Source organism: Atractosteus spatula, chromosome 5 (assembly GCF_055471065.1).
Source record: "Atractosteus spatula isolate fAtrSpa1 chromosome 5, fAtrSpa1.hap1, whole genome shotgun sequence".
Classification (NCBI taxonomy): domain Eukaryota; kingdom Metazoa; phylum Chordata; class Actinopteri; order Semionotiformes; family Lepisosteidae; genus Atractosteus; species Atractosteus spatula.
In genome coordinates this window covers 20,580,097-20,607,617 of record NC_142710.1, presented here as the reverse complement: position 1 = coordinate 20,607,617, position 27,521 = coordinate 20,580,097, and the positions used below count along the sequence as shown (strand labels likewise).

The window sequence follows — 27,521 nt, the reverse complement described above, 5'->3', positions numbered from 1 at the left end:
AAGAATTTGTTCGCACATCAATTTCACTGTAAAATCAAAATGCCATCGTGCCACAATAATGTTTCAACAAATGCATGACATTGGAACATCACATATTTTTTTGCGATGACATGGGTACATTTCTTTAGAAAGTTCCAGAGATTATATTCTCCCTCCCCATTATATTACCGTCGTAGGAAACAAGCATTTGTCCTTCAACCAACCGAACACTCTTCACGTTTCAACCGTTAAGATCACGTCGTCCGCCTCACCTACGACCCGGAAGAACTAGGGAAGGTACGATTTGAATTAACGTAATTTTAAAGCAGTGATTCGTACCAGAAATGAAGATTGTCAATTGCTTAAGCAGACTGTGTTTTAAAAAAATACTTTTCTTTTCACGGTGATATATATAAAGATTTTGCCTAACATAACAGTATAATGCATCAAAATATAAATAGAGTGGTGGAAATGTTTTTCGGGTTCGATTTGTCCAGTTTTAACCCGCAGTGAACATTTGCGATATTACCCGAGACCCGTACCATTAAGCATAAAAGTTACGAAAAACACGTAATTTCCCACTGTTTTACAATGTAAAAATGAACTGAAACCTATTGCGCTTTTAAATTGAGATACTGTAACGAATACGCCCCTGCGCATAACATGGATCTTGGCCGCCCGGGCCGAGGAAGGTCGTCTTTAGCTCAGCCGACAAGACCCCTGTTGAGCGACGCCGGAGACCCGGGTTGAGGCCATGAGGTGGAGGGACGAACTGGGGTGGGAGCTGCGAGGGCACGACCTCACGAACCCGAATCTGTTGCAATACTTATTACTATGCAGCAGACCGATACAGCTATAGTTCAGTTTAGGAAATATATTTAAAGGTGTTACATAATTCGCAATGACACATTACCTCATAATCAGAAAAAACAGTAAAAATCAGATCGGTAGAAATTTAAGGTGGTCTGTTATGAAAACTAATTTGCATTTAAGAGCCGAGAACGACACTGTTCTCTTAATATCTGTGGGGCTAGTTCTTCTTAATACCAATGTGAGTCATCATTATATCAGTTTACTAAGATCTGATCATCGTCATTTTGCATAATATCTTGTTTAAACATTTTTCTGTCCTTTTAAATATAAAACAGTTTTAAACTACATAACAATAAAAGAGAAAAAAAGACTTTTCTTAAAATGTAAATGTTTCAGCTTTATTTTTCCCTTCTGAATCATACTGTAAGTAAATGAACTGCTACAGACTTTCTTATTATGCCGAGTCATCAAAAAAGTCAGCAAAAGCTGTTTTTTAACAAACACTGTAACAAATGTGCTGTATCAATGCAATAAAATGTTTGAGAACCACAAACCTAAACTTTCTTAGTACCAGCATTCTTTGTAACATAGTAAAGTATTATTTACCTAATGTATTCAAATCACCTAGGAGTGTGTGGGTCTTTTCCAGCACACAAATTGTGACTTGAATGTACTAGTTGATACACTTTTCTCTTGCATAAGAAAAAAAATCAATGGGATTAGATAATTTTATAGCATACCCAAATCTCATAATATAGGAAACAATTAAGTCAAAATTATGAGATCTGATTTTTACAGTGTTTTTCTGATTAATAGTATTATTTCTAAAAATGAGAACCGTTTATTAGAAAAAATAATAAAAGTAATAAAAAAGTGCATCTTTCTAGTTCCAGTGATTTGATTGTCTGCTTCTGGAGGACAATAAACAGAATTAGAGCACTCAGTTTACTCTACCAAAACTTAAGAAACAGTAGTTAAACCCATCAGTTCAATATAAGATTGTACATTAATGGTAAGTTAACATATATTTAATCATTTTATATCTGATTTTAGAATTATCTTGGATTACTTTATACACATTTCATACTACAAAGAGAAATAATATGCTTATTATATATGATCCTTAATTCTAAGTCTTAACTGAGTGTGATACAGATTCACAAGGCAAAATGGCGACGAACAGCATTATGCTTTTTTGAGAATGACTAAACTCCATCCCACCAGATAATTTGAGGGTCATACATTTGGTCCTTAAGTAAAACTGCATGAAGTGTGATGGTGACTAATCATCCACTGTTTTCTGCAGAACAGGCAATTTAACACGATCAGGATTCATAATCTTATTTGTAATTAGTAATTCTCACAAGTTCTGAGTTTACATAATACATGTAATTACTTAGTGAAAACATGAGAAGGTGCAGAATGAAAAATAACTGCTTTTAAAATATTGGCTATTGTTGTATTCAGTGAGAGACACTTAGGGTAGGGTACAATTGTAGTTGCACACTCATGTGTTACCTGAATACTTAATTTACCCTGGTAAATATGAGTAATTCAACTTAAAATACACTGATTCTCTGGTAGTGGAAGATCTGTTCCACTTTACTGGACTGCTTCTGAAGCCCACAGCACTGTTGTGCTGTAAGATGACCCCCTGAAAACTGAAACATAACTGATTTTTCCTTGAGATTGATTGTTTTCTTGGCATTAAGACCTGCCTCTTCTTGCTCTGGAAAAGAACACTGGAAAATAAAAAAACATAAACATTTAACTGATCTGCTTTCCTTCAAAAAATTTTTAAAATACATTTTGAAAACTAGTTTCTACAATATCTTGGGAAGCAGTAATTAACATCACCCAGTTTAATTAATAGTTAAAATTACAGTGAATACGATTACATTTTCCAGTGAAATCCCATGTGCAAAAATCCATCACATTAATATAGCTGACACATTGGTTTAGTTCAAGGCAATTATAAATGCAGTATCCCAGAGGACATACAGAGTTTTATAAAATGTGTTTGGGAATATGAATTTTTTAAAAGATTTCAGAAGCAGTGTAAGTGCTCTGATTTAAGGTGTATGCTCCTGGAAAAGGGGTTCATGGGGTCTCACTCAACCTAGTAAAAGTGCTGGCTCAATCACAGGTTGAGGTCTGTGATCGCGGATTCGAGCCTGGGTCTTGTCACTAGTCGACTGAGACTGGGATTTCCCAGGCAGTGGCACAGACTTGGCTGAGGGTAGTGTGTGAGTAGTCATGGCTCTCAGGGTCACAGAGATCATGACCAACAGTGAAACACGAACCAGTGAACACAAGCAGGAACCACATGGAAGTTCATTTAAGACCAAGAACGGCAGGCACTTCCTATCCCAAAGATTTCTGGGAATATGGAACAAGCTCCCCTACCATGTGGTTGAAGCCAATACCCTGGCTTCTGTCAGGGAAACAGCTCAATCAATTACTGAATACCCAAAAGGCTAGATTGGCCAATTGGCCTCCTCTTGTTTGTAACTTTTCTTATGTTCTTATGACCTTATGACTGTCTGCCTTATGAGTACATGTAGGCCCGTGTCTGAGTGAGGTACACGCCTGACCTTCAATCAGCGCAGCACCTCTTGCACGCTGCTGTGTTGCAAGTGACGTGTTAAAAAATACCAGCAATTCGAAAGTGAGTGGGGTAAAAGCAGTCTGCCTACACTTCCTCATTCTCTCTCGGTAGCACATGGGTTTTTAAGAACCACAGCTTACTACAAACCTTTTTTACAAAGCAGATTGAAATACCTAGCCTATAAATGAGGACTTAAGTATTAAAACCAAAGTAAGCAGTCATTTGCAGCAATATTTTACAAGTTATTTATTTTGCCCCTAAATAAAAAGCACTATTGGTTTATTATTAAACTGTAATTTTTCATTGTATTATGTTTTTCAAAAACATTAGAATGTGGATATTATTTACTGTTGTAGACACACTGGAAATGTAGCCTTGTTGACATTTTTTTAAAAATCTGCTATTTTTTTCCCATTTAAATTGTATAAATGTACAACCCATTATCCAGCTGAAGGAATCAGCCTGCCATTATTACTACACGTTAGAGGGAACCTGCTGAGATAAATAGCAGAAAAACAGTCTAGTTTATAGTGCAGGAAATCCCACAAATAAGAAAGCAACTTCTGGTGAAAATGTTGTATCGTGTCTTGTACTCTTGCAGTATTTTTGCAAAGTTATCATCAATTCAATGTATCATTGGAAATAATATTACAGCTCCTATAAATAATAGCAATTATACTGAAACTCTGTACCTAAGGCTTCATATTATACAGTACATACAAGTTTTGTTCTTCTTATTATTATTGTACTTTTTGCAAGTGCTTTTTTGTTAAAGAATGATAACAAAAGTAGCTGTTCATTATGCAAATGTATTCATTGACACACTTGGTGAAAAGGCAAGGTGAATCACAGGACTGAAAAGTGCTAATGTAATTTTTCTACACGACTATTTAATAATGGGTACTTAAACTCACTTTTAACAGAGAACGCAAGCTTGTTTGACTATTGTGTAGGCAATAATTACAATAATAACATTAACTATTTCATTGTTTCAGAGTGAACCAGTGATCTTTCATGAACTACACACTACAGAGAATGATTTAAGAAAGCAAAATATTGCGCTGAACACACTGGTGTTCGTAATGACTTAGTTTCTCTTTTTTGTAGTTTTAGTTTTTAATGACCAGACTGCGGGCTTTCTCTATATCTGGAAATGTAATATCAGGGTCTCAAGAACCAAATGCTGCTTAGGTAGTTCTTAAAATTAAAAGGTTACTGCGTTATTGAAATGTAGTGAAACCTTCAGTGCCTTATTAACTCACTTTGCAAGGGCAGAGGTGGAAAGCACACTGACAGAGTAAAGTGAGCTGCAGATGTCTTTCAAGATATGGTTCTCACTCTTGCTGTTCTGTAGACATAAAACTTACTTTCCAAATCACACAGATTCTACCTTCTTTCAAAAGTTCTTAACAAAAATGAAATCTAAATTTTAATAATTCTTTAATATTATATCTACGTTTATCTATTTTCATATATTAGCAAATATCCTTTATTGATAATTATTCATTATGTGCCCAGTACTGGATGAGTAACCCAACCCACTTCACCACACATTTGGAGGTAATTCAAATCATGCTGCCTCCCCTGAAGCTGAGGTCATCGGCTCTACATTTCTGAGAGTGCCATTTGCCAACGCAATGATAGCAGTAGAATCACAGCAAGAGAACATCAAGAGGTTATTTACTCAAGCTTATTAACACGCTGACAAAAAAAATCATCCAGACACAGGGAAAGGGCAGTTCTATGGCTCTGTCCCTTTGCCAGAAAACATGAGAGCTTTCAGCAGGAAAAAAGAAATGTGTGGTATCAAAGCTAAGAGAGACTTTGTGTTCCAAATGCAATATCTAATTGGTTTGGAGATTCATTCTTGTTTTCGTTCCAACTCTTGTTTTGACTCCAAGGAAGAGAAGGTAAATCAATGTACTTAAATATCAATCTTGAACCCCATTATTGAGAAATGATTCAGTACGTCAGAAAAAACATTTCTGAATGACCAGTCTTTTACAGCTGAAGTGGTCAATACTGTTGTACGTACAGTAAGCCCATCATTAAAATAGTGTTCTTCCAAAATAAGGTCTTTTTAAAGTTCTTTGTAATGATTTTGCAGTGTTGTTTAAAATTAAAGTTTTCACTTCCCAAATGAACATCCAGAATTCAAAACTTACTCAGAGGATCTCAAGTATAGACTGATAATTAGAGACACAAATCTTCAAAAAACACACACAGGTGCATTTTTTTTATTCACAGGTGCTGCATTTATATCTGTCACTTAACATCTTTCTCTTTCCCTTCAGAAAACAGAATTATACTGAGAGGACCGAAGTTCCACAATGCACTTTCACTTGCAAAACATCAAAATGTGCATGCACATAAGAAGGGTGGGATGGAGATATTTTACTTGTAAATGAGTACACAAATCACAAACATATAATTCAAAATACAGTACCCTATAATGCTTTTTTGGTATAAATATCAGTGCCTTAAAACATACAGAACATGTTGCCAGATAATTCTAAACAAATAATCTGATAATATCTGGAAACAGTGCACATGTTAAGTAACCCTTTGAAAAGAACAGCACTGAATCATGTACAATAAAAAGCCAGTGGGGTACAGGCCTTTCAAAAGCTCTGCTTTTTTTGATTAGGCAGGCGTGAGAGACACATGCTGAGTGTGAAATGATGCTGCTAATATTAACATCTCACTGAAATACTTTATGCTTCTTATTTTGTAAAGTAAATACAGAAGATGCATTATAGATTTTTTAAATGGGCAAATGAGTTACAAAATGTACAAAACTGCAGAGGTAAAAGACAACATGTTTTATATACTTTTGTAAAATACATATAACCGAAGTGCAGAGGCCCCTATGACTAACTCCAAGGGTAAAAGTTTTTTTTTTAAATGAAAACTTTTCTGAATCCAGCATCATATGTACATTACATTTTTGATGGCATAAATTGTTCTTGACAGATGGCCACCGATGTTTAACATCTTCTCACAACACACGCCTTATTTAAACACTGTTTTTGATTTTTCATCTGTTTGTCACTGTCCTTTAAGCAGCAGAAAAAAATGTATAAGTCATAGTTTAGTCATTTAAAATATAAACACATCTTGAGATAATGTTATTTGCTTTTTAATTGCTTCTTAGATAATATATGATAATATTTTTACAATGATTTTGATTCTATGAAGCAATGCTAAAACTACATAATGGCACAAGTAAAGTATAATACTATTCTGCAGAATTTACTGAATAGCACTATTAGCCATGTCCAATTATTTAAATTGTTTTTATCTTCCTACATTTTGTTCTTAAGGTTACAAGCAAAATGTGCATTTATACATTATCAGAGATACGTATTACAATTTTTTTAATCAGACATACACAGTTCAACACTTTCACCTTTTCATTATCTGCACTACGTCTTTCCTTTATGCGGAGTTACAGACTTGAGTTTAAAATGATGAATAAATACTTCCCGTTATCGACTGGATCTCAAACCATTATAGCTTTTCGCTCTGTTTTTTTTAAAAAAAGTGGTGAATATGAAAAGGCCAGTCAGTTCAGTGGGAGATTTTTTGTTCCCTAAAAGCATGTTGGGTTTTAAACAGAATACATTCCTTTCATTTAAAAATATATGCTGCTCTTTCTGTGGAAAAGAAGTGCCTTGTATGTCTGGTCATTATTTTTTTGGATGATGCTTTTAAAGATGCAGTTTGTTTTCCGTCAAGTGTAAGCTCATTGTATGCCATTTATAAATTGATGGTCTGTGTTAAATCATTCCCTTTATTCCTTGCTCTGTTCTCCTATAGCAGCCGTGGCAGATGGCCGTCCCTACCCCTGACACAATCCCAGCCACAGCTGGACTGAGAAATCTATACACCACATTCATCTCCCCAGTGTTGTCAGCCAAAAGCATTGCAGCGGAGAAAGTCACCAATTACAAAGAAGAGAAAGCAAGAGCTCATGAATAGCCTTGCTTTTGGTACCTTAGATAACTACTTGCAGTGTATAAATAGCTAACAGCGCCAATCTACTGCTGAAACTCTGATGCCTACAACTGTCACATCTTTTTTATACACACTTAATCTGCATTCAGACTGGAATTAAATACAAATGTATTGCACATACAGTACAAACAGCTATGTCTTTATCTTCATCTAAGAAACAACTTTGACTGCTGAACAAATTGTGAAACTGTAAAATGTTCAACAACGTTACAAAAGATATGTTTTACTCTAGATTTCAAAGTATTTAACAGGTTTTAATAGCGGTAATTTATACGGTGGAATTTCAGAAACATGAAATGTTTGGCAACAGCAGAGGAAAGTCTTCTCTTGATTCTGTCCTTCTGATTCAAAAAGCTTGCAAAGGTACTGAAACTCATTTAGTGTTAGCTGTAAAGGACTGTACAAGTAAGTCACACCTGATATTTGAATGACATAAGCACCAAATCAGAAAAGGAACAAAAGATTAACGTCGATGCCTCCAGTCTATTTTCTCAAATACAAATACACAAAATGTGTCTTGATTAGTTCATGAACATTGTCCAGAGAAACAGACTGTAACAAAGCTCTGAGGCCATTCAAAACAATCTAATCCACAGAGCTTCTATTTTGATGCAGTATATCAAGTGCTGAAGATTGTGAAGAAGCCAAGATTGATTCCTACTTTAACTGAATCTAATGTTCTCATCTGAACCTTGAGGTGATCTAACTGGAGATGTTATTTTAGGCATCAAAGTGGGGGTCATCTGCAGGTGAAATTTAGCTACTGTATGTGACAAATAGTACACCATGCAGCACTGAGGCCCTGGGTTCAATTTCGGACCTGGGGTTTTATCTGCATGTAGTCTGTGTGTTCTCCCCGTGTTTGTGTGGGGTTCCTCCAGGTGCCCCAGTTTCCTCCACAACTTGTCCAAAGACATGCTGGTAGGTTAATTAGCTTCTGGGAAAATTGTCCCTGGTGTGAGTGTGTGTGTCTGTGTCTGCGTGTGCCCTGTGATGTACTGTCAGTATGCTCTGTGACTGCCGTCCACTGCAGAGTACACATGAAGGGGCTCTGGCTCCCCCGTGACCCTGTATTGGATAAAGTGGTTTGAAAATGAACGGATGGACAAACATTCACATGGGAAGCAGAGCTGGAGAAACGTTAACATTCAAATTTTAAGCCAGGGGCCGAGGTTGAAACTCTTCAAGTGCTACGTACACTTGAAAAGGATACATTAAAATTGTCGAGAGGTCACCACAGATTGAGATTTAGAAAACAGAGTTGCCTGAAAAACACTTATAAATCTGTGCCTTCTGTGCCTTTACACTGGGATCTTCAGAGATCAGACTGCAAGGGCCTTGCTATGTAATGAACAAATGAAGACTCAATAAAGTGAAAATTCCTCTCGTTTATCAGTAGCTCTGACTTTCTATGCTGACAATAAAATTTCTGCAACCCTGGGTAACCTTATGGTGATGTTGGAGCGAATACAAAGTAGGCGGCCTAAGTAATTGTGCATTGCTTGCTTCCAGACCAAGTACCTGACCTTCAGAACTTGACTTTCTGGCAAAAGCAGACTGCACCAAATGCTTTACAGCAAACTGGCCAACCAAGGAATAAACACAGGGATAAATTACTAACTAAAAACAATGCTTAGCCTATGAACACCTTAGTTTTTAAAATCTAATTAAAATATTTAAGGTTTTAAAATGACTTTTAAGTCAAAAGTGCTGGTTTTCTTTAATAATATTTAAATGTTATTGAGGAGGTCCAGAAAAAAAGATTAATCTTGTCTAGGATGTTTACACTGAAACTTTCCAAGTATAAAACCCTGAGGAAGCTAAAATACAACATTTCTTAGTCTTCATGTATTTTTCCCCAGTTTTTTTCAAAAGATGATTGTTATTGTAAGGACATACAGACAAACTACACAACTACAAGACGACACACTGTATAACTGCAGTAGCACCTTTTAAGATGACCCTGAGTACTCTGCAATATACTCAATATACTATGAATTGTTTATACTCTTAAGCTAAGCACAGAAAAACATTCTAGCAGGATTTTACATTGTAAAATCAAAAGGGCATGTGTGTGTGTGGTATGTTTTGTTGGAGTGCTTTGAACATAGACAACAGTGCTGAGGGAAAAAAATGGGAAACTCATTTTAGAGTATTTGCTGATTACCTATAAACACACTTCTGCAGAGGATAAAATACTGGCTGGCTTATTGATTGCACCATGATTTGTAGCATTTGTGATTATATCAGACTCTAGATGCTTAGATTATTATGGGCCATTTCCAAATGCATGTAGCGTATCCCAACTAAGGAATATACATTGATATTCATTCATGACTTATGAGACAATTTAATTTATTATATTAATATGTTTAGTAAGAAATATACAAATATATTTTGTCAATTAAATAATATAATAGAAAGGTAAGTCATGCTTAAAATGTTTTCAGAAGTGACATATCAGGGGGCAGACTACAGTATATTCCTTTAGGAATGCTGTTGATCTTTTCAGACCATATTCTTAGCATTCTGCTGAATATATTCCTTTATTGTTTAATATGTTCACTGGTTATCTATATATGTGTGTGGGCATGGATTACCATCAGTGTAGGGAAAATATTTCAGACAAATCTACACGAAGATAGTAACTCCTGAAAAACGGACACATACAGTATAATCTTTCCCACTAAGCAAAAATGACATCTTTATTTTTCTTAAACCAACTGGCACTTTCTTTTAAATCTATAGGCTCCAGAACTGTTTCTGGTTTACTTTCACTTTTGCATATGAAGCTTCATTTGAGCTTGAAATAGTAAATAAAAATAGACTGAGAGCCAATGGAACATCCCCAGAAAGACAGCATGATATCACACATATCTGCGAGCGATTATTTGTGAAAAAAACTGAAAGAGAATGTGTGCTGTTTCTCTCTCTTCCCCATTCTTGTGATTCACATAATTTGATAATTGAGATGATATTACAGACTTCAGTATAATTTAGAAAACAGATGATTTTGTTGCAGAAATTGTTCTGTTTGTTTAGCCACACCAGGATCTCACTGAAATCAGATATTTCTGTCTGTTCTCTCAAGGGGATTGTTTATACTAAATCAGCATGAATAAAAAAATATAAAAAAAAACAAAGATGAATTGTGTTGAAGTACACTTCTTTGTTCTTCTTTTCTCCTGTTCTGCCGCAATAGCCGAGAGACACCTCATTACTGACAACACTAGGGTGTGGATGCTGTGTGCACGTTTTTCGATCATGGGTGCAGCCATCTTTAGAAAAGGCCTTTATGTGGAAACAGACACCTATTATAACTTAAGGTTAATCGAGTGGATTAGCCTTTAGCTAAAAATATCATTCTAGTTTCTACCATTCTGAGAATAAAGGGAATGTTTTACTTTTAAAGCCAAAACCACAATGGTGCTAAACATCACAAAGTCAACGCAAGTCAGATATTTAAGGGATCTGATGCTGAACTCGGCTTTCATTCTTTTATAGCGAATTCAGCTTTCATTCAATGACAACGATTTAGATTCGGCAGACTAAAAAATCCAAAAATAAAAGCACGACAAAGATTTGAAAATTTATTTTGAAACTACTAACACGACCACAAATTAGCATGTCCTAGCCGTTTTAACACCATACTTCATTCAACTCTCAAATTAAGTTAATGTGCCCTCTTTCAAGACTGAATCAGCATATCGATTTTCGACCACGTAACTGTTTAATAATATATGCTGCCCTGCTGCAAATCATCTCACAGAGAGCATGATTTTCGGAAGCTCATACACTGAGCCTGTACTCTTTGTCAAAACTGCTTGAAACTACGTTAAGACTCCATTATTTCTCAATTTTAATAAAGGAGAGCTGCGACGTCTGAAGCATGTCGATGGATATGCTTTTGTATTGAACAATCAATTAAAAGCTTCTACAAAGCAGCCCCTTCCAGTGGCTTCTGTAGAGCTCGCCAGTGTCCATGGTGCTGAAACACCGCATCAGTTCTACTAACAATTATTCGGTAGCAATTAAGAACGAATCTTATTTTTATAATTACCATACTGGTTTGAACCTTACATCTACTATTCATCTCGGCAGTCGACAGTTTACTGGAAAGCACTGACGTTTTGATGACATTCAGTGACCGACGAAATCTGTCCTGCACCCTGAGTCACCTTAAAAAATACTCAGGAGCCTGTATAACCACCCCAGGAACAAAACCCTAAGGGACGAAACAGACCGTGAGTAATGGATTCGCTAAAAACGGAAGGCTTGCTCACGACTATTACTTAACTTCTGTGGATTTTAATAAATCAAGCAATAACCGCAAGATGAACAGTAGAGTATATTCCCTGGTTTTCTTTTGGAAACCGGTTCTCAGATCACCTATTACTGAGTACAGCTAACCATTGAAGACGAGTAACGCGTGGAATGAGTATTGTAGCACTGCCCGAATCCTGTTCCGTGATACTCTCGACCTTACCTTCTCTGTCACAGAGCTGAATCGCCTCCAAGCTCAGATTCTTGATCATGTCCTCACACGGGCTGGTGGGACTGCTTATGCTATGTCCCATGCGTGGAACCTCCATGTCTTCAGTTTCACGTGGATTGCTCTTTCAATTTCTGAACGCCGTGCCACAAGACTAGCCTTCACCTTGAATAGAGTCTCCAGTCTACGGGGTTTTTTTCTGCTTTTCTACGGGTCCTCTTCCAGTGGGGAGGCTGAGGCAGCGTCAGCGGCTCGTCATGGACGCCCAGCACACTGCTGATTTGTTACTGCAACGTGAGAGGCTGAGGAGAAATGTAGGAAAGCTGAATCTTTTTAATTTGCAGAAACAAACAGCGCACCGTCATCGTTCTTCACTGGGCGTTTATATATTAATGATTTATCGTCTTGCTTGCGAGCCACAAGTGTTCATACTGCCTCCAGCTTGTATAAAGGATTAGCAGGGAATGAACAGTAAATTCAATGACTTCTTATGTAACAAGATTACCCTGCCCCCACCATTTAAATCTCATTTTAAATCTCTACAGCTTCCCTTAACAGTATAGCGCTGAAATAACATCACCAACAAATATCAAGACCTTAGTTTCCATTTTTTTAGGGGAAGGGGGTTAGGGAAAAATGCCTTGGTTCTTTAATTCCTAGTGGTTGGAATCCAGGTGCAACCATTTGGAATTGAGCCTTTCGTTTTCACAGGAAACGAAATAACCTCTTTCGTAGAAAGCACTGTGCAGTACCAAGTCTTTTGTTTGCTGAAATTCCCGATCCAAATTTAATTTATTCTGAAGCCATCGCGCCACACTCCGTTGGACAACGGCTTTATTGTTGATGGCACAGCAAGAACAGAGGTCCTCAGTGACCAAGCAGAATTTAGAAACTTCTTCCAACCAGGAAAGTCACAAAACACATATCTGTGATATATAACACTTGGCTCCTAGATGCCGATTGCTTTTAGACGAATGTGTATTATCTAATTAACCTTCTCGTTATGTAATCCAATCCTCAATACACCGATTTTCCCCTACAATCCACTCCTCTGCAACAGAGCAACAGCAGGCGCAATGCAAGGGGAAGCGTTTCAGAATATCCGCAGCCAGCAACATTAGAAAACTAGCTCAGGCAGCGACCCGGGAAAGCTAGATGAGTGTAGTTTTCTGTGTTTTCCTTTTATCTGACGCAGGTTTTCGGCTTCTGTTTAGTGATTATTGTTTATATTGGAGTACTACAGATATTTCACAAGGTTAGTATTCACAAAAACATCTTTCTGTTCTTGAGTCTCTGGCCTTCTGCCCGCTGCTTTATCAGTGCATTCCCTGCTGTACATTGGAGGGATATATTGAAACTGCACAAACAGTACAGTAAAGTAAACTGAGTCTTATAATTGTTTTAAGATTAAATCCATGTTTAGTTCAGCACCAACAATGCTAAATAGAATAATTAATGTAATTAATTATTAACCCATAAATCACCTTTCTGTAACCTAAGAATCTATGTAGTTTTGTAACTGTTGATGAAACCAGAAGATGAGGGCCAGGCAGGGCAATGGTTTGATACCCACTCTTTCACTTCTGCTTTTGAATATGTTTTAAATGGTCAGCTAAAATACCTGAATGACTGCTGCAATCTGCTCAACTATTTTCTTTCAGCACAAAGCACACAAAAACAACCCATCCTCTCAGTGACACAGACACATTCTAACACGTAAAGTTGTATCTGGTTTGTATAGGTACTCACTTTCTTGTGAATTAGAGGGGCCATAGTGTCTCTGATCACGAGGACTAAATGTATAGTAGGAAATAGTTACATTCTCCTCCATGAAGTAACCAAACCACATTCTTTCAAGACCTAGATAGTGTAAGATCACTGATCACATAAGATCACTGAGTCTAACAGAGAGATGAAACATTCAAGAGAGGTCATATTGGGACTGTAAGGTTTTTAGGTAGCTTTTTTCTAGTGTGTTGTTCTTACTATCAGATATTTTTATATTGTACATTCCTTCCTATGTACATTATGTATTACAGAGACCAAAAGTACTAAACAACATTCATACTAAATATTGGTCACTAAGGATCTTGTGTATAGCCATGAGTAAAAGTACAGCTTTTAGCTTCCCAAGGTTCACAAAAATAAAGATATATTTACTGTTTTTAATTTAGTTTACAGTTTTATGTTGTCTTTTTGCTTGTTACAGTCTAAAGCAGTGTTGTCCACTGAAATATTGCAGACAGCCACAGAAGAAATTCTGACAAGCCATATAAATATCACAGTCCCCAAACATTATAAACAGAATGCATTACAACACCCTCATCCCTTAGAATTTTGGTAATGAGTCAAATTGATTATTTCATTCTGGGCAACAACCAATAAGAAAAGCATGTTTAAGAGTTTTTGACTGGACAAATAACTAAAAAGTAGGCTAAATAAAGTTACAATATGACTGCCAAAAGTAGAATAAAAATGAACACCACTAACCAAAACATACATACTGTAAAAAGGGTTGAGCAGAGGTGACTGGGACAGATCTCTGGGTCATAATTGGACTTTTTAGAACGTTCTTGTTTGTGGAATATACCCTAAGGAACACAGATAAAAATCTTTAACTCCCATACACACAGAGGAAGATACTTACAACAGTACACAAACCACCATGGAATAGTGTTCCATTGTGGTTTGTTTCAACAGAACTTTGTAAGCCACACTTCCTTTCCTGCACACAGCACTATATGAGACACACACAACAGCAGGTGTTGGTACTGCAGTTGGGAGAGGGCTTTGGTGCTGTAATTTATTCGGGACCACCTTCCCTGTCTCTGCTGCTGCAATCTGCTCAACTATTTTCTTTCAGCACAAAGCACACAAAAACAATCCATCCTCTCAGTGGCACAGACACATTATGCCACAATGTCAAGTAAAAAAAAAACAATGACAGATTTATTAAGTAGCTCTGGGTAGTACATTTCCAGATCACAATCCAGTTATAAAATAATTTATTAGGCTCTGCTGCGTTTGAGTTAAGTTTTTTTTTATTTCCTTCAAGGGTAAGGCGTCCACGTATTGTATATGTACACTATGCTGCTTAACCTGTTTCAGTGATGAAATATGTCTTTTCTGCACCCTTCTATCTTAATTATGTTTTGGAAAAAAATATTTCTCATTGATGTTCTGATGACCAGATAAACCCTGTAACACTGCCCAGTCCATATAAGGACACGTATAAGGTTACAAACAAGTGGAGGTAATTCGGTCCCTCTTGCCCATTTAGTAGTTAGTAGTTAACTGATCCAAGGATCTCATCCAGCTGTTTCTTGAAGGAAGTCAGAATATCGGCTTCAATAAGCTAAGACGCTTGTTTCATGCTCCCACATCTACAACATGAATGTTGACCAGATGAGGATGGAAAGAACATGGATTCTGTCTGTGTCAGAACATTAAAAAACAACTGGGGACAGGTGGCACGAAAGGCTTTATAAAATTATTGTAATTTAATCTGCCTCCCTCTTAGATCTGAGTAGACAGTTAAAAGCATTATCAGTTTAAATAAGAGTCTCATAGCTCAGGCAGCAGTGTGGAGAAGGGGGTGGGAGGTCTAGATCCTGGACAGTAGGGTCATGGGCCTAAATCGCTGAAGTTGTACGCCTGAGCAAGGTACTGTACTCCTGTCAGATTACTCCAGTAAAAGTCCCGCTGTATGAATGGGTCTTCAAGTCATTACTCTAAATGAGAATGTCTTCTCAATGGATGTATCTGGTTAAATGATTAAATAATAAAAGAAAATTCAAAACGCACTGGGACTCAACTGCAGGTCAATTTCAAATGTGTTTGGTTGTGATGACAATGCTGAGGATGAATCAGAGCGAATGGGTGACTGTGCTGGGTCACAGACTCCTGCCAGGTCAGTGGTCACTTCTGTTCTTGACAAAGTAGCAGTAGGACTAATCAAATGTTCAACACATTCAGACAGGGAGTATTTCACAGACAAACACCTTCTTTCTTGATGTATAAGATAAATGTCAGCACAGCTACAGTCAAAACATGAGGCACTAGGACCGTTGTGCAATTTGATTATTTTCAAATGATACAATATATCACGGACAAGATTAATATGTTACTGTTTCCAAAGCTAATATATTGTTAATTCATTGTTTTTTTGGGAATGAGATTATTTAGAAGAATGAGAACACTTTGAGCTAGTTTCACATTTGGCTTTTCTTGGACAAAATCTGTCGAAAACAAATTGCCCTAATACATGCAATTTAATATAATTATAATTATTATGATTCTGGTATGCAGCAAACAATTACTGCGTATTTAAATAATACATTCTCCAAATGGCCAATTTATGAACAAACACTGTAAGGGAGGTTTATGTTATATATAGTGACATTTAAACTATGAAATGAAAAAAGTTTTGTAATAAAAGGTGTCTGGGTTTGGAGAAGGAAGTTTAGTTATAAAAGAAAACAAATAGAGAAGAATGTTTATTTGTAGGTAATAAATCAGGAATTGCAATAAAATGGAACTATGGAGCTGTGTACAGAGAAATGCCCAAAGTATGAGTATGAGCAAATGCTGAATAAGCTGCTTAGAAAATAGATAAAGATTTAATTAGAATTCACAACTGGTGGGCAAACACCTAGCAGATAATGTTCATTGCACACAAATGCAGAGTGTTACATGTCAAAAGCAAAAAAAATCTCTAGCGATGAAATAGGACCTGCTGACCTTGACAAGACTATGTATAAAAATGACTTAAGGCCATACATTGACATCTTCTAGATAATTTGAGGAAATAATGAAAAAAGCAAACAGAATATCAGGATATAACATATATTAGCGTAGAATATAAATCACGTTAAAATTGCACCAGTAACAGCTCATTTAGAATATAATGTACAATTTTGGTTAAACGTTTTAAAAAATGATATTGCTGATCTGTAATCACTCTTGAGACAAGCAACTAGATACATTTATTGGCTTAAAGGAATATCCTACAGTGACAGGGTAAAAGAACTGAACCTCTTCAGTTTTGAACAGAGAGGATTATGAAGGGACCTGATTGAAGTGGTCATAATCCTCGGCAGCAAACTCTAGCCAGAATCAGCAGTGAAACACGAACGAGAGGATTGAAGTGGAAACTATGTGAAAGTGGATTTAAAATTGAGATCAGGAGACACGTTGTAAAAAAAACTATTCTTACAGTCATTAGGTCCTTATTCTGACCCTGTCTATACCTTACCTTAGGGTTTTATGTACTGTGATAAAACCTCCTCTCGATCTCCTTTGTTCTAGTCTAAAGCTACATTTCCTTTAACCTGTCAGTATATAACAATCCCCAGAGACCAGGATTCATTTTTGTTGTTCTTCTTTGATCATTCTAAGACTGTAAGCTTTATGTGGTATGCTGACTGATACTGAACACAACATTTTAAGTAAGGTCTTACTAAAGAATTGTTCATTCTTGGGCATAACCTTCTTTTTGCTGTATTTCTAAGCTTTTTGATATTTGTATTACTTCTCCGTATGTCTTGATGAGGACAGAATACACAGACCCTTTTTATTCATAACTAGGTGGGGCTTGGATTCAACCATGTGATATGATTTGTTCTGCAAACATTACCAATGCACAGAAAAAAATACATGCCTGGCATATTTGGGATGTAAAAACTACATTTTTCTTCAGAAATGTCAAATTTGTTTCCTAACAACACTGAAGGCTTTGTTTTTAATATCAATGTTTGGTAAAGTTACTTATTTACTTAGTTTATTATATACAGGTACAAGTGCATAAAATGAAATTGACATGGTGCACATTAATCCAAATTCAGATTACATGGAAGAAGAGGAAGACTTTCTTGAACTCAGTATGAATAAAATAGAAATACCTGCAGGGTAAAAAAAGCCCTTTTCAGGTACAGTGAACATGTCATTCATGCTTCTTAAGTCTGAGTCATGGTGACTGGCTCATTTCTTTTACTGTTGCATAAATATGATTAATACAAAGTGATTAGACTGAAGTGAAGAACTTGTTTCAGACCTAAAGAATATCATCACTGTTGCAGCATATTTAGGTTTTTTATACATACTGTATTATATTCATTAAATACAAGTCAGAAATCACAATGACAACATGGTTTATTCACATAAACATGAGCTGGTTTTATTCAAATAGTGTACTTTCATGGATGGTGAGTTCAATGGTTTGGCTAATACCAATTATTTTTATGCTTTCTGTTATCTTGTGGAAAGAAAAGACATTTCTTGCTCTTTTGGTGCAGTAAGTTGAAGGCAATGTTTTTTAAATGGCCTACAGCTGTGAAATGTTGTGGTTAAGGAGACGCTGGTACACGCTCCTTTGTGGATGTGGAATCAGTGGATCCTACTGTATGTGTATTGCTGTGTCGACAACTGACTGGAATACATAAGTCCTCTGTTCAGCACCTGCCTTACTGGTAGTATCTTAACATCAGGCAGGTTTTAAACAATCTGTGTATCATTAAGTTATAGCTGGAAACAGCTGATGTTATTACCCAATTACCCAATATTTTTATCAAATAATAAAAATGTCAGAACTTAACATTGAATCAGTGTATGGTCACACACCAAATAGTTACCTTATGAAGGAAAAGAACAGTCTCCTTCAGGTAAAAACTGTTAGTGTGCAGCCCTCATCTTATAGCAGTTTCACTGTAAATATGAACATGCATAATGACATTCATTTCAGCCGGAATGTTGTAATAGGAAAATCAAAGCAAAAAATATATCTTTACACATTTAAGTCGAAAACATCTCAACATTTTCAATGTTCAGTGCATCGGAAATTTTAAAAGAACAAAATAAACCTCATGACTAATACACAGCTTGACTTGATATGATAACTGCATTTACCATACAATGATTTTCAAAGCATAAACCATTATTAATATGTACAATTGAAGTGGAGCAGGCAAAGGTTTCTTCCATGCTGAAAGAAAAAGAAAAGAGACAAAATGTTTCTGCTGTTGAGCTTTGACACCTGGAGACATTGTGTCTTTTCTTTTTCTTTCAGCATGGAATAAATCTTTACCTGTTCCTCAGCAGCTCAGACATGCTGATGCAGTTCCTTACTTGAACAATTTAAACATTCATTTTGAAATTATACAATCCTTATATGAAGATTACAAATAGATCACTGCAAAATCAATAAGATGCAAGGCAAATCCTAGTGAGTAATTTTTTCTTGTTTCCTTTTCTGAATCAAGCATCTAGGTCTGGGGTTTTAATAATAATTTTATGTATTGTTGTAGATGAAATGAAATTCAAATTAGATTGTGGAAAATACTGAAAACCAGATATGGCATATGTACTCTGGATTTCTAGAAAAGAAAAGATTGTTTTGGTGCTGCTTCAAATCAATATCAGACACAGGTCCTAAAGTAAATGACTTTGATCATCATAACATGATATTGAAAATTACACCAGAAACAAACAAAGCATTGTAGACATTTACTGCATTTAAACTGTCTTGTTTATTTTACTACCATCATTTTTCAGAGTGTTTTCCTAAAAGAAAACTTAGTCAGTTCTCAAAAGTGTTGAAGTGTCCCTTTGATACATTATTTACCAATGCTTGTTAAGCTTTATTCTGCGAATTGGAAATTAAATACTGTAAATTATGTTAACCCCCCAATCCCAAAAGCCTGGGTAGGAAAATCATGAAAAGCTTAACGTTACAGCTGTAATTGGTAAAAAGAAAATTGACAAATCAGGCATGATCAGTGATGATATTGTGATTAAACCGGCAACATGAATGGATTCCTGGGAGAAAAAAATATATTTTCAAATAGCATTAAGATCATTTTATTGGCCATATACACTTTCTTGTATTAGGAATTTGTCTCTTCACATACCCCAACTTGCTCTCCATGAGATACACAGACAGGGAGAGAAGATTGGGGTCAGAGCGTAGGGTCAGCCATTTATACAGCACCCCTGGAGTAGTTGGGGTTATCTGCAGGATACAAACCAGCAACCTTCCAACCACAGGCACAGATCCTTAACCACAGAGCCACTGCACTGCAATTGTGATATAATCATTCTCCTATGCACTGACAATGTATAAAGGATTGACTTTAATTGTTTAACATAAAATTTACTAGTAAATTCAGGAAGAAAATACAAAATTCAGCCACCAGCTATTAATGTTGTAAAATGTATGTAATTGTGATTAAAAAATAGAAGTTCTCATTTAAAATGCTAATGTCCTTGACTGCAGTTAGAATTTACTGTTTAGTAGGAGCAATATAGATAATATTTATTTTTATACTAGTGTTGTCTTCGAATCATGCTGGGAAAATGGGAAATTCATTCAACCAAATATGGATCCATTTGAATCTAATGCATCATTTATTTTCCCACAGGGAGCTATTAGAAACTAAAAACAGAATGGTTTTGAAAGTGAGGAGGCCACTCAGCCTGTTTGGTTGCTAGTAGCTAATTGATCAGAAGATCTTAACCAGCCTTTTCTTGAAAGAAGCCAGGGTATCTGCTTCAACGTCATGTCTAAGTAGCTTGTTGTAGACTCCCACGATCCTGTGTGTAAAAAGAGCCATATATTCTCATTGGTACCAATTTGGTGTTTGGTAAGTGCAAGGTCTCTTAGGTGTGACTCCTGTTTCCTGTGGAAGTGTAAAGACAAATTAAACTAATTTCCTGAAACTGGTTTATATAATTTGTGCAATTGTATATTCTCTGTTGCTAATACATGTCTATTTAGAAAAAGAGGGGAACAAAGGTAATGTTGTAGCGCCTGTAAGCATTTGTGTTGTGTTGGTAAATGGTCCCTTGAGCTGTATAGAGAAAGTTAAATAAAAATAACCAGCTGAGCCTTTCTTTATTAAGGCACATCAAGCTGTATTGTTTACAGTGTACACAGTATTGTATATACAACTTTTTCACATTTCTTTCAATATTATCCCTTCCTGTTCCCAAGGTGACATTGCAAAATAAATTAATTTGCTATGAACATTACCATACTATATTCAGAAATATGCAATACAGTGCATAAGCTGAAGTATGAGCAGTTTAATACTTTTTATACTGCACTAGATATGTTGCATTTAGCAAGAACGGAAACATCCATTAATGAACGTTTTTGTTTTGTGTGCTGTTACTACTGTATATTATTTCCTTCTGCAAACTAAAGACCTTGAAAACTGCAATTCAGCCACCCCATTCATGATCCATTATTACTGATTTCCCCTCTAAAGGCAGAATGGAGTAATGGTAAGGTAAAATAAAATAAAAACAGGAGCTGTAAGAGATATAGAATTAAAATCCAAGATCCTCCCATGATTTAGCATGACCCCAGGGCAGCATCCGTTTGGATTAATATCAGGAGGCTGTACTAGAATTTAATGACCTAGAAGACGTACTGTGCTTTCTTCATTGTTATTTGTGTCTTTTTCTCTTTCGACGAGATTTTACACATTCGATTTTCCTTTAATTTTGCGCTAGCGAAAATCCTAATACGTTTATGTTTCTATGACAACAAATCAAAACTCTTCCCCGCGTCCGTCTTCCTATTGTTGATAATAAAAATGAGAAGTGACAGATGGCGAGAGAAAGGGTGGTTAGGATAGCTGCTGAAAAACACAAATCTGCGGAGAATCATCCCGGGAACGACCTCCTCTTAGTCACAGAGAATACGGTGGGAATATAACGATATCGTGAGCTTTTTGTTTAAGCCTGTGGTGTTGAGTGAATTAAATGCAATGCAGTGCCAGCACAGGAAGGGTGAGCCCACATCACTGCAGCAGTGGCTTTGTTGATTTCATTACAAGCATCAGTGCCCCCACGCCCCCTAACTCCGTCTCCTTTAGCTAACTTATTATACAACTAGCACTCACTCTTGTACTAATCCGCCAGCAAAGCATCTGGTGACGGGCAGTCTGCAGCATGCACCTCTCTGAAAGCCTGCTAATTTGAACGTTGCGCTATAGCCAGGCAGAAATTTCCGTAGGTTGCCATTTTATTAACAGACTTCCAGTGTATTACATCACGCTGTTCGGATGTGGGATTTGTAAAAACACTGCAGTCGCGTATCCAGGTGGAGACAGCTAAGCCTGGCAGTCCTTTGAGCCTGTGAACTAGGTTTTTGATGTAGCAGTTTTGGAAGCCTAGGGAAGTAAATTGACTAGACAGTGTCATTTCATGTGAATTAGCTGATTGTTATATCACCTTGATTTGGAAAATTGTGCAAAATCAGATTACAAACAATTCTTTATGCTTAAAGGCTGACTATTTTGCATAAAAAAGTGAGATAAATGTAGCAGAAAGGCCTTTTTTTTACCTGTGCACTGTACTCATATGTGAAAGTGGAAAAAAACTTTAGGATTTAATGATATCAGTGATATACTGATAGCACATGTGGTGTTCAGGACTTATTAAAAGCAAAACTACTTTTTCCTAAAATGAAACAAACCCTGCTTAATTTGTTGCCTGAATAGCATTCAGACAAATGACCTCATGTGCAGGGTTTAGAGACCTGTTTGTAAAATATCTTAAGGACCCTTTCAAGCTACAATTTTAGAGATTAATCACTTTTTACAAAAATAGTACAGTGTCATATTATTTTCTCAGTTACTATTTCCCCAGTTCAAAACCTGGTCACAGACACCATTTGAAATAATGCTGAACTAATATGGACAGAACTAGTACAAATTCCTGGTTTCATTTTTAGAAGTGGACGACGGATTGCTATTTTCCTGAAATGGGTTACGATTTAATCTCAGACTGTATTTATGCTACAGAAATGTAATATTAGAAATGTTCTAGTTACTGGGATATGTTGAGGAGTATGTGGCTTCAGAGCTTTACAGGTTTTCCTATAGTATTCTGTGCTTTGATTACACACTCTTACTGATGCAACATGATCCCTTGCAAGGATTATGGAGTTTCTTTGTTCAAAGAAATAAATCAAAACAACAATTTGTAGACAGGAATGCATTTCAAGATGAAAATACATATTCTGTAAAAGTTCTGTTGGTCTTTGTTTTACAAAGTGCCCACAGTAATCTGAAGAGTGAGGAAGCCAGTCTTAATTTGATCAAATTATGAAATAAAAACAAGAGTAAGTACAAAGGTGCACGCATATACAAACCAACAGGAAGTCATGGTCAGCCTTTCTATCATTGTGTTGTAAATAGATCAGGCAGACTGAAGGTCAGTGATATTTGCACTTGCACTGAAATCACATGTCGTGTGAATTATTGTGTGAAGCCCCACTGTAGGCAGCAGGAATAGAACTTCAATTCCTGAAAATGTTTCTTACACTTTATTGAACATTAAAATTAAACAGGAAATGTGCTATGGAGAATATTTAAAATAGACTGCATTTGCTTTCTTAGTAAATTCTTAGAGAAAATATGAAAGAAAAAAATGTGAGATATACGAGAGAAAATATGATAATGATTGTCTAGATTTTTTCTTGGTACTGTATTTGCCACATATGGACAATAGAATCCTGACCTGTGTCTCAGAGCTGTGATACTTGTCACAGTACTTTGGAAGCCCTAATGCAACACAGTCCTAGTGTTATATTCATAGTGAAAATATTCAAAGAGCAATTAGTCACAATTGCTGGCTGAGAGTTTCTGTTATGCAAACATTATTATTATTAACAAAACTAAAACAACAACAACAACAATAATAATAATACAAACTATAATAATAATAAAAAACTCTGATTTGAATGCTGAAGAAGGTTAACCATAACCTCAACTCCATTTACTGAGTCAAGACATGACACAGCCTTGATCCAAGGCTATTTTATGCCCTCTTGTGGAAATGTAAAACAAACCACGACCAGTTCAGTGGAGACTTTAACTGGATCCTAATGCTGAAAATGTGTTGCTATTCATGGAATAAAAACATTTTAACCTGAAATGTTTAAAGGGCTTTATAGTTTTAATAGTACTTTTTATTAGAAACAGGTATCTATTATATTCTGACATATCATCCAATACTGCTTTTTTATTATCTCTGTTTTTATATCGGCGGCATAGAAAACCAACAGCATGTTTGCAAGAGGAAAGGCCTATTAGCATTGACTGACTGATCGAAACAAATAAACCCACTTTTCACGATGAACAGAAATTCCAAAGGGTTTCATCTGAATGCCATTCCTGTTTAAGTGTGTGTGCTGCTTCGGCGTGGAGCTGGGACATACAGTATCTTCACAGCATTAACATCAAGTATGGAAAGACTACCTCCCAGACCTGCGGCTGGGTTTAGACAGTCAGCCATCAGATGGCTCAGGCTGTGCAGCCTTGACCAGGGCTGTCATGAGACCAATGCAGAGAAAGGCCTGCCTGGGTTTCTGCTCACTGTGTACTTCTTTTTCTCTATACCTTGCACATATGATTGGGCTCGAGAGGCACAAATGTAAATACTATGACCTTGGACAGTCACTGAGTGGTAGCTGAGGGATTTGGGCTGAAAAAACTTTCAGAGCTGCGTCGTTCAGCCTCCAGACAAGCCGAGAAATCCAATAATAATAAATAAATAAACTCAAATAAATAATATATCATAAACTTAGGCATTGAAGTTTTTTCCCTCAATAGCTTAAGACTGTTGCCCCCAGGGTTGACGTGAGTCTATTTCTAGTTTTGTCCCAAATGGGAAAAAGCAAAGTGCTGATATCATCAATTCCACATTCGGTCTTATTGATAGCATTAAAAATTTTAAAAAGGTCATATAAAAATCACCAATTTCAAAATAGTTCTTCTGGTATCAAGAGTGGAAAATGGTAAGCAAATGAGTTCTTGATATAGGGAACCATAAATTTAAATTTGAAATGCCACTTGGAGTTAGTTAAGAATGCCCAGTTGAGAGAGGTAAAGAAATATTAAAAATAAAATCTATGTACAGTTGTATCCCAGCATACACTGGGGATAAGAGTTTGAAAAGTGCATTGTATAATGAATTTGCCCCATAGGGATTAATGAGATTTTTAAAGGATTTTTTTTAATAAAAGTGGTCTTCGGTCCCAAGACTCAAAAATACAGCCTACACACCTCAGAAGTATTTTCATGCTTTTATTCTTTTCCTTCATACAGCAAGCAGCACACTAAATGAAAGTAGTTTATTAATGGAAGTTTCCATTGTTGCTGCGCGCAACATATCTAATGCAGTATGAAAGGTAATACACTACAACTGCTCACAACTGTACATGGCATATTCATGAACAAAGCATAGTAGTTTTCATAGTCTACCACAGCAATGGTGATTTGATTCTGCTACTGTATGTCACAAAATGCTCCTTGGGAACAAGGGCAAACGTGAAAGAAACGTATAAAAGATGTATATATTGTGCACTGAACAATACAGCTTGATGTGCCTTAATTAAAAAAAGGCTCAGGTGGTTATTATTATTTAACTTTCTCTACACAGCTCAAGAGACCATTTACCAACACAACACAAATGCTTACAGGCACTACAACATTAGCTTTGTTCCCCTCTTTTTCTAAATAGACAAGTATTAGCAACAGAGAACATCCAATAGCAGAAAAAAATGATTTAATTTCCTAAATGTGTATATACTGTATACAGTTTAATTTGTTCTTTAATGTGGATGAAATCTGAATAGAGCATTTACAAAAGGGAAGATGTATCAACTTCCAATTATTTTTTTCCCTATGGGATCAAAAGTGCAATGGTACGAAATTGCTATAATAGCTTTGTCCCTTTTTAAAAAGGCACCCAACGAATATCTATATTAATAATTTAGAAGTGCATAAGCAAACTTCCTTGAACTTCTATGTACAATTCTTCATCGGTAATGCTTGATTTGCAGAATTATGAGACCTGGGAGTATGAAATGAGGATTTTTTGGAGACGTTTCACAAGAAGAGGGCCAACAATCACTATGCCCACAAAGAGAACGGTAGCAGTTATACAACCAGGCCAGAACTTTTGGGACATAGAGACCCTGCAATTGGGTGAGTTGTATTGATGGTAACAGGCAGGGGTGCTTCTTCCAGGAAATGAAGGCTTGCTCTTGAGTTGTGGGTGTCTTGGCGTCTGACTTCCACACCATAACTCACTTCCTACTTTATCTCACCCACAGTATTTCTATAAATGGCTGTGCCTCTCAGTAGGAGTTGAGCTAGGGTGACCTCCATTCACCCTGTTCAGGCACCTGCTGCGTGTTAGGTAGTTCATTTTTCCTAGAGCTGAAACACAGTGCCAACTGTAAGTTGTGTGAAAACATCCTGGGAAAACGCATTACGATACAATATAAACTGGTACACTGGTCTCCGCGAGGCATTTTCCTCGTCAGTTTCAAAGATCCTGACGTTTCCCACTCTGAAAGCCTTTACGCAATTTAAAGATCTCCTATTGGAAAGAACTCTGTGAGAAGATAACAACTGTGCACTGTGCATAACCAAGAGTGCGGATGGACAGTGTGTTCATATTGCACCAACCTAGTAAAAACTTAAAATAACAGAGCAATATTCAAATTACTCAACAGACTAAGACTGAAATCACAAGGGAAAGAAAACCCTAAAACAAACAGTGCAAACACATTTTTGAGCCTAAACCACAAACCATAATGTTGGTGTACAAATTCCATTTTGAAACATTATTCCCTTGGAAAAGTAAGGTCCAGCAGCTTTTTTTGAACATTGCAAGAAAAAGAAAAAATCTAGTGAAGATTTCAGATATTGCCTGTTGCTTTTATGACCCTTAAAATAAGTAAACACCAATTTGGTTTACAATAACATTTTAAAAACGTATGAAAGCAAGAGACTGTAAACATTCCAATCCACTTTGCAGGAGTAGTCTAACAAAATCACTCACCATTTAGCACCTACACTTCTAAGACACCTCTGAATAATGAATTGAGGCACATGGATTTAGAGGTGCACACAATTTTCATAGCTGGGTGTAACTGTAGGCCTGTCATATGTACTGGCTTTCATCTGCAAAGGCTAATCTGTCTTAATCATGTGGAGTATGGTTTCCTTTTTAACAAGAAGCTGATGCAGTGATGTTTGTGCTACCCAGAAGATAACATTTGCAAGCCTCAAAAGTACTTTTAAACCATGTACATTGTGTAGAAATGAGCTCATCAGTGATAATCCCAGGGCATTGCATTTGAAGGATGCAGATGTAATGATACTTCGAAGCTGTGATTTTTTTAAAAGGTTTTCCTTTGAAATAAGAATGCAACGGGTTCGCATCTGCCAGCAGCTATTTCCCCATCTGACTCACTGCAGCGGATTACAGAAATCCAGCAGCACTGGATTAACAGACACGTTGGCTTTGGTACCAATCTAACAATTAAAGTGAAAGGGTGACATACTTGATGATAGGATACCGGTCTTTACATGCTAGCAACCACTTTCTCCACTGATGTTAATGTAATAATTTAAAGCTTGCAATCTGCATCACATCAACAAATTGTATTAACTACAAGTTTTATTGTATAAAAAATACAACATTCACCATCTTCATTGTCTCTCGATTATATTATATGATTCATGCCAGTGTTCTTTTAGAGGACATTGATTTTTCTATGAACTTTTTGTTCTCGGCGAATGTGTGAGATTGGAA

The 27,521-nt window shown here is 36.4% G+C and overlaps 1 protein-coding gene across 1 annotated transcript in view; it reads right to left on the bottom strand.

The window, feature by feature from the left end:
* Positions 1-12,438, bottom strand: part of phyhiplb (phytanoyl-CoA 2-hydroxylase interacting protein-like b) — a 28,834-nt gene extending 16,396 nt beyond the window's left edge. The window contains exon 1 of the mRNA XM_088916632.1: positions 11,904-12,438. Coding sequence (XP_088772758.1) covers positions 11,904-12,009 — 106 coding nt within the window. The 5' untranslated portion in view covers positions 12,010-12,438. The remainder of the gene's footprint in view (positions 1-11,903) is intronic.
* Between the last annotated feature and the right edge of the window lie 15,083 nt (positions 12,439-27,521).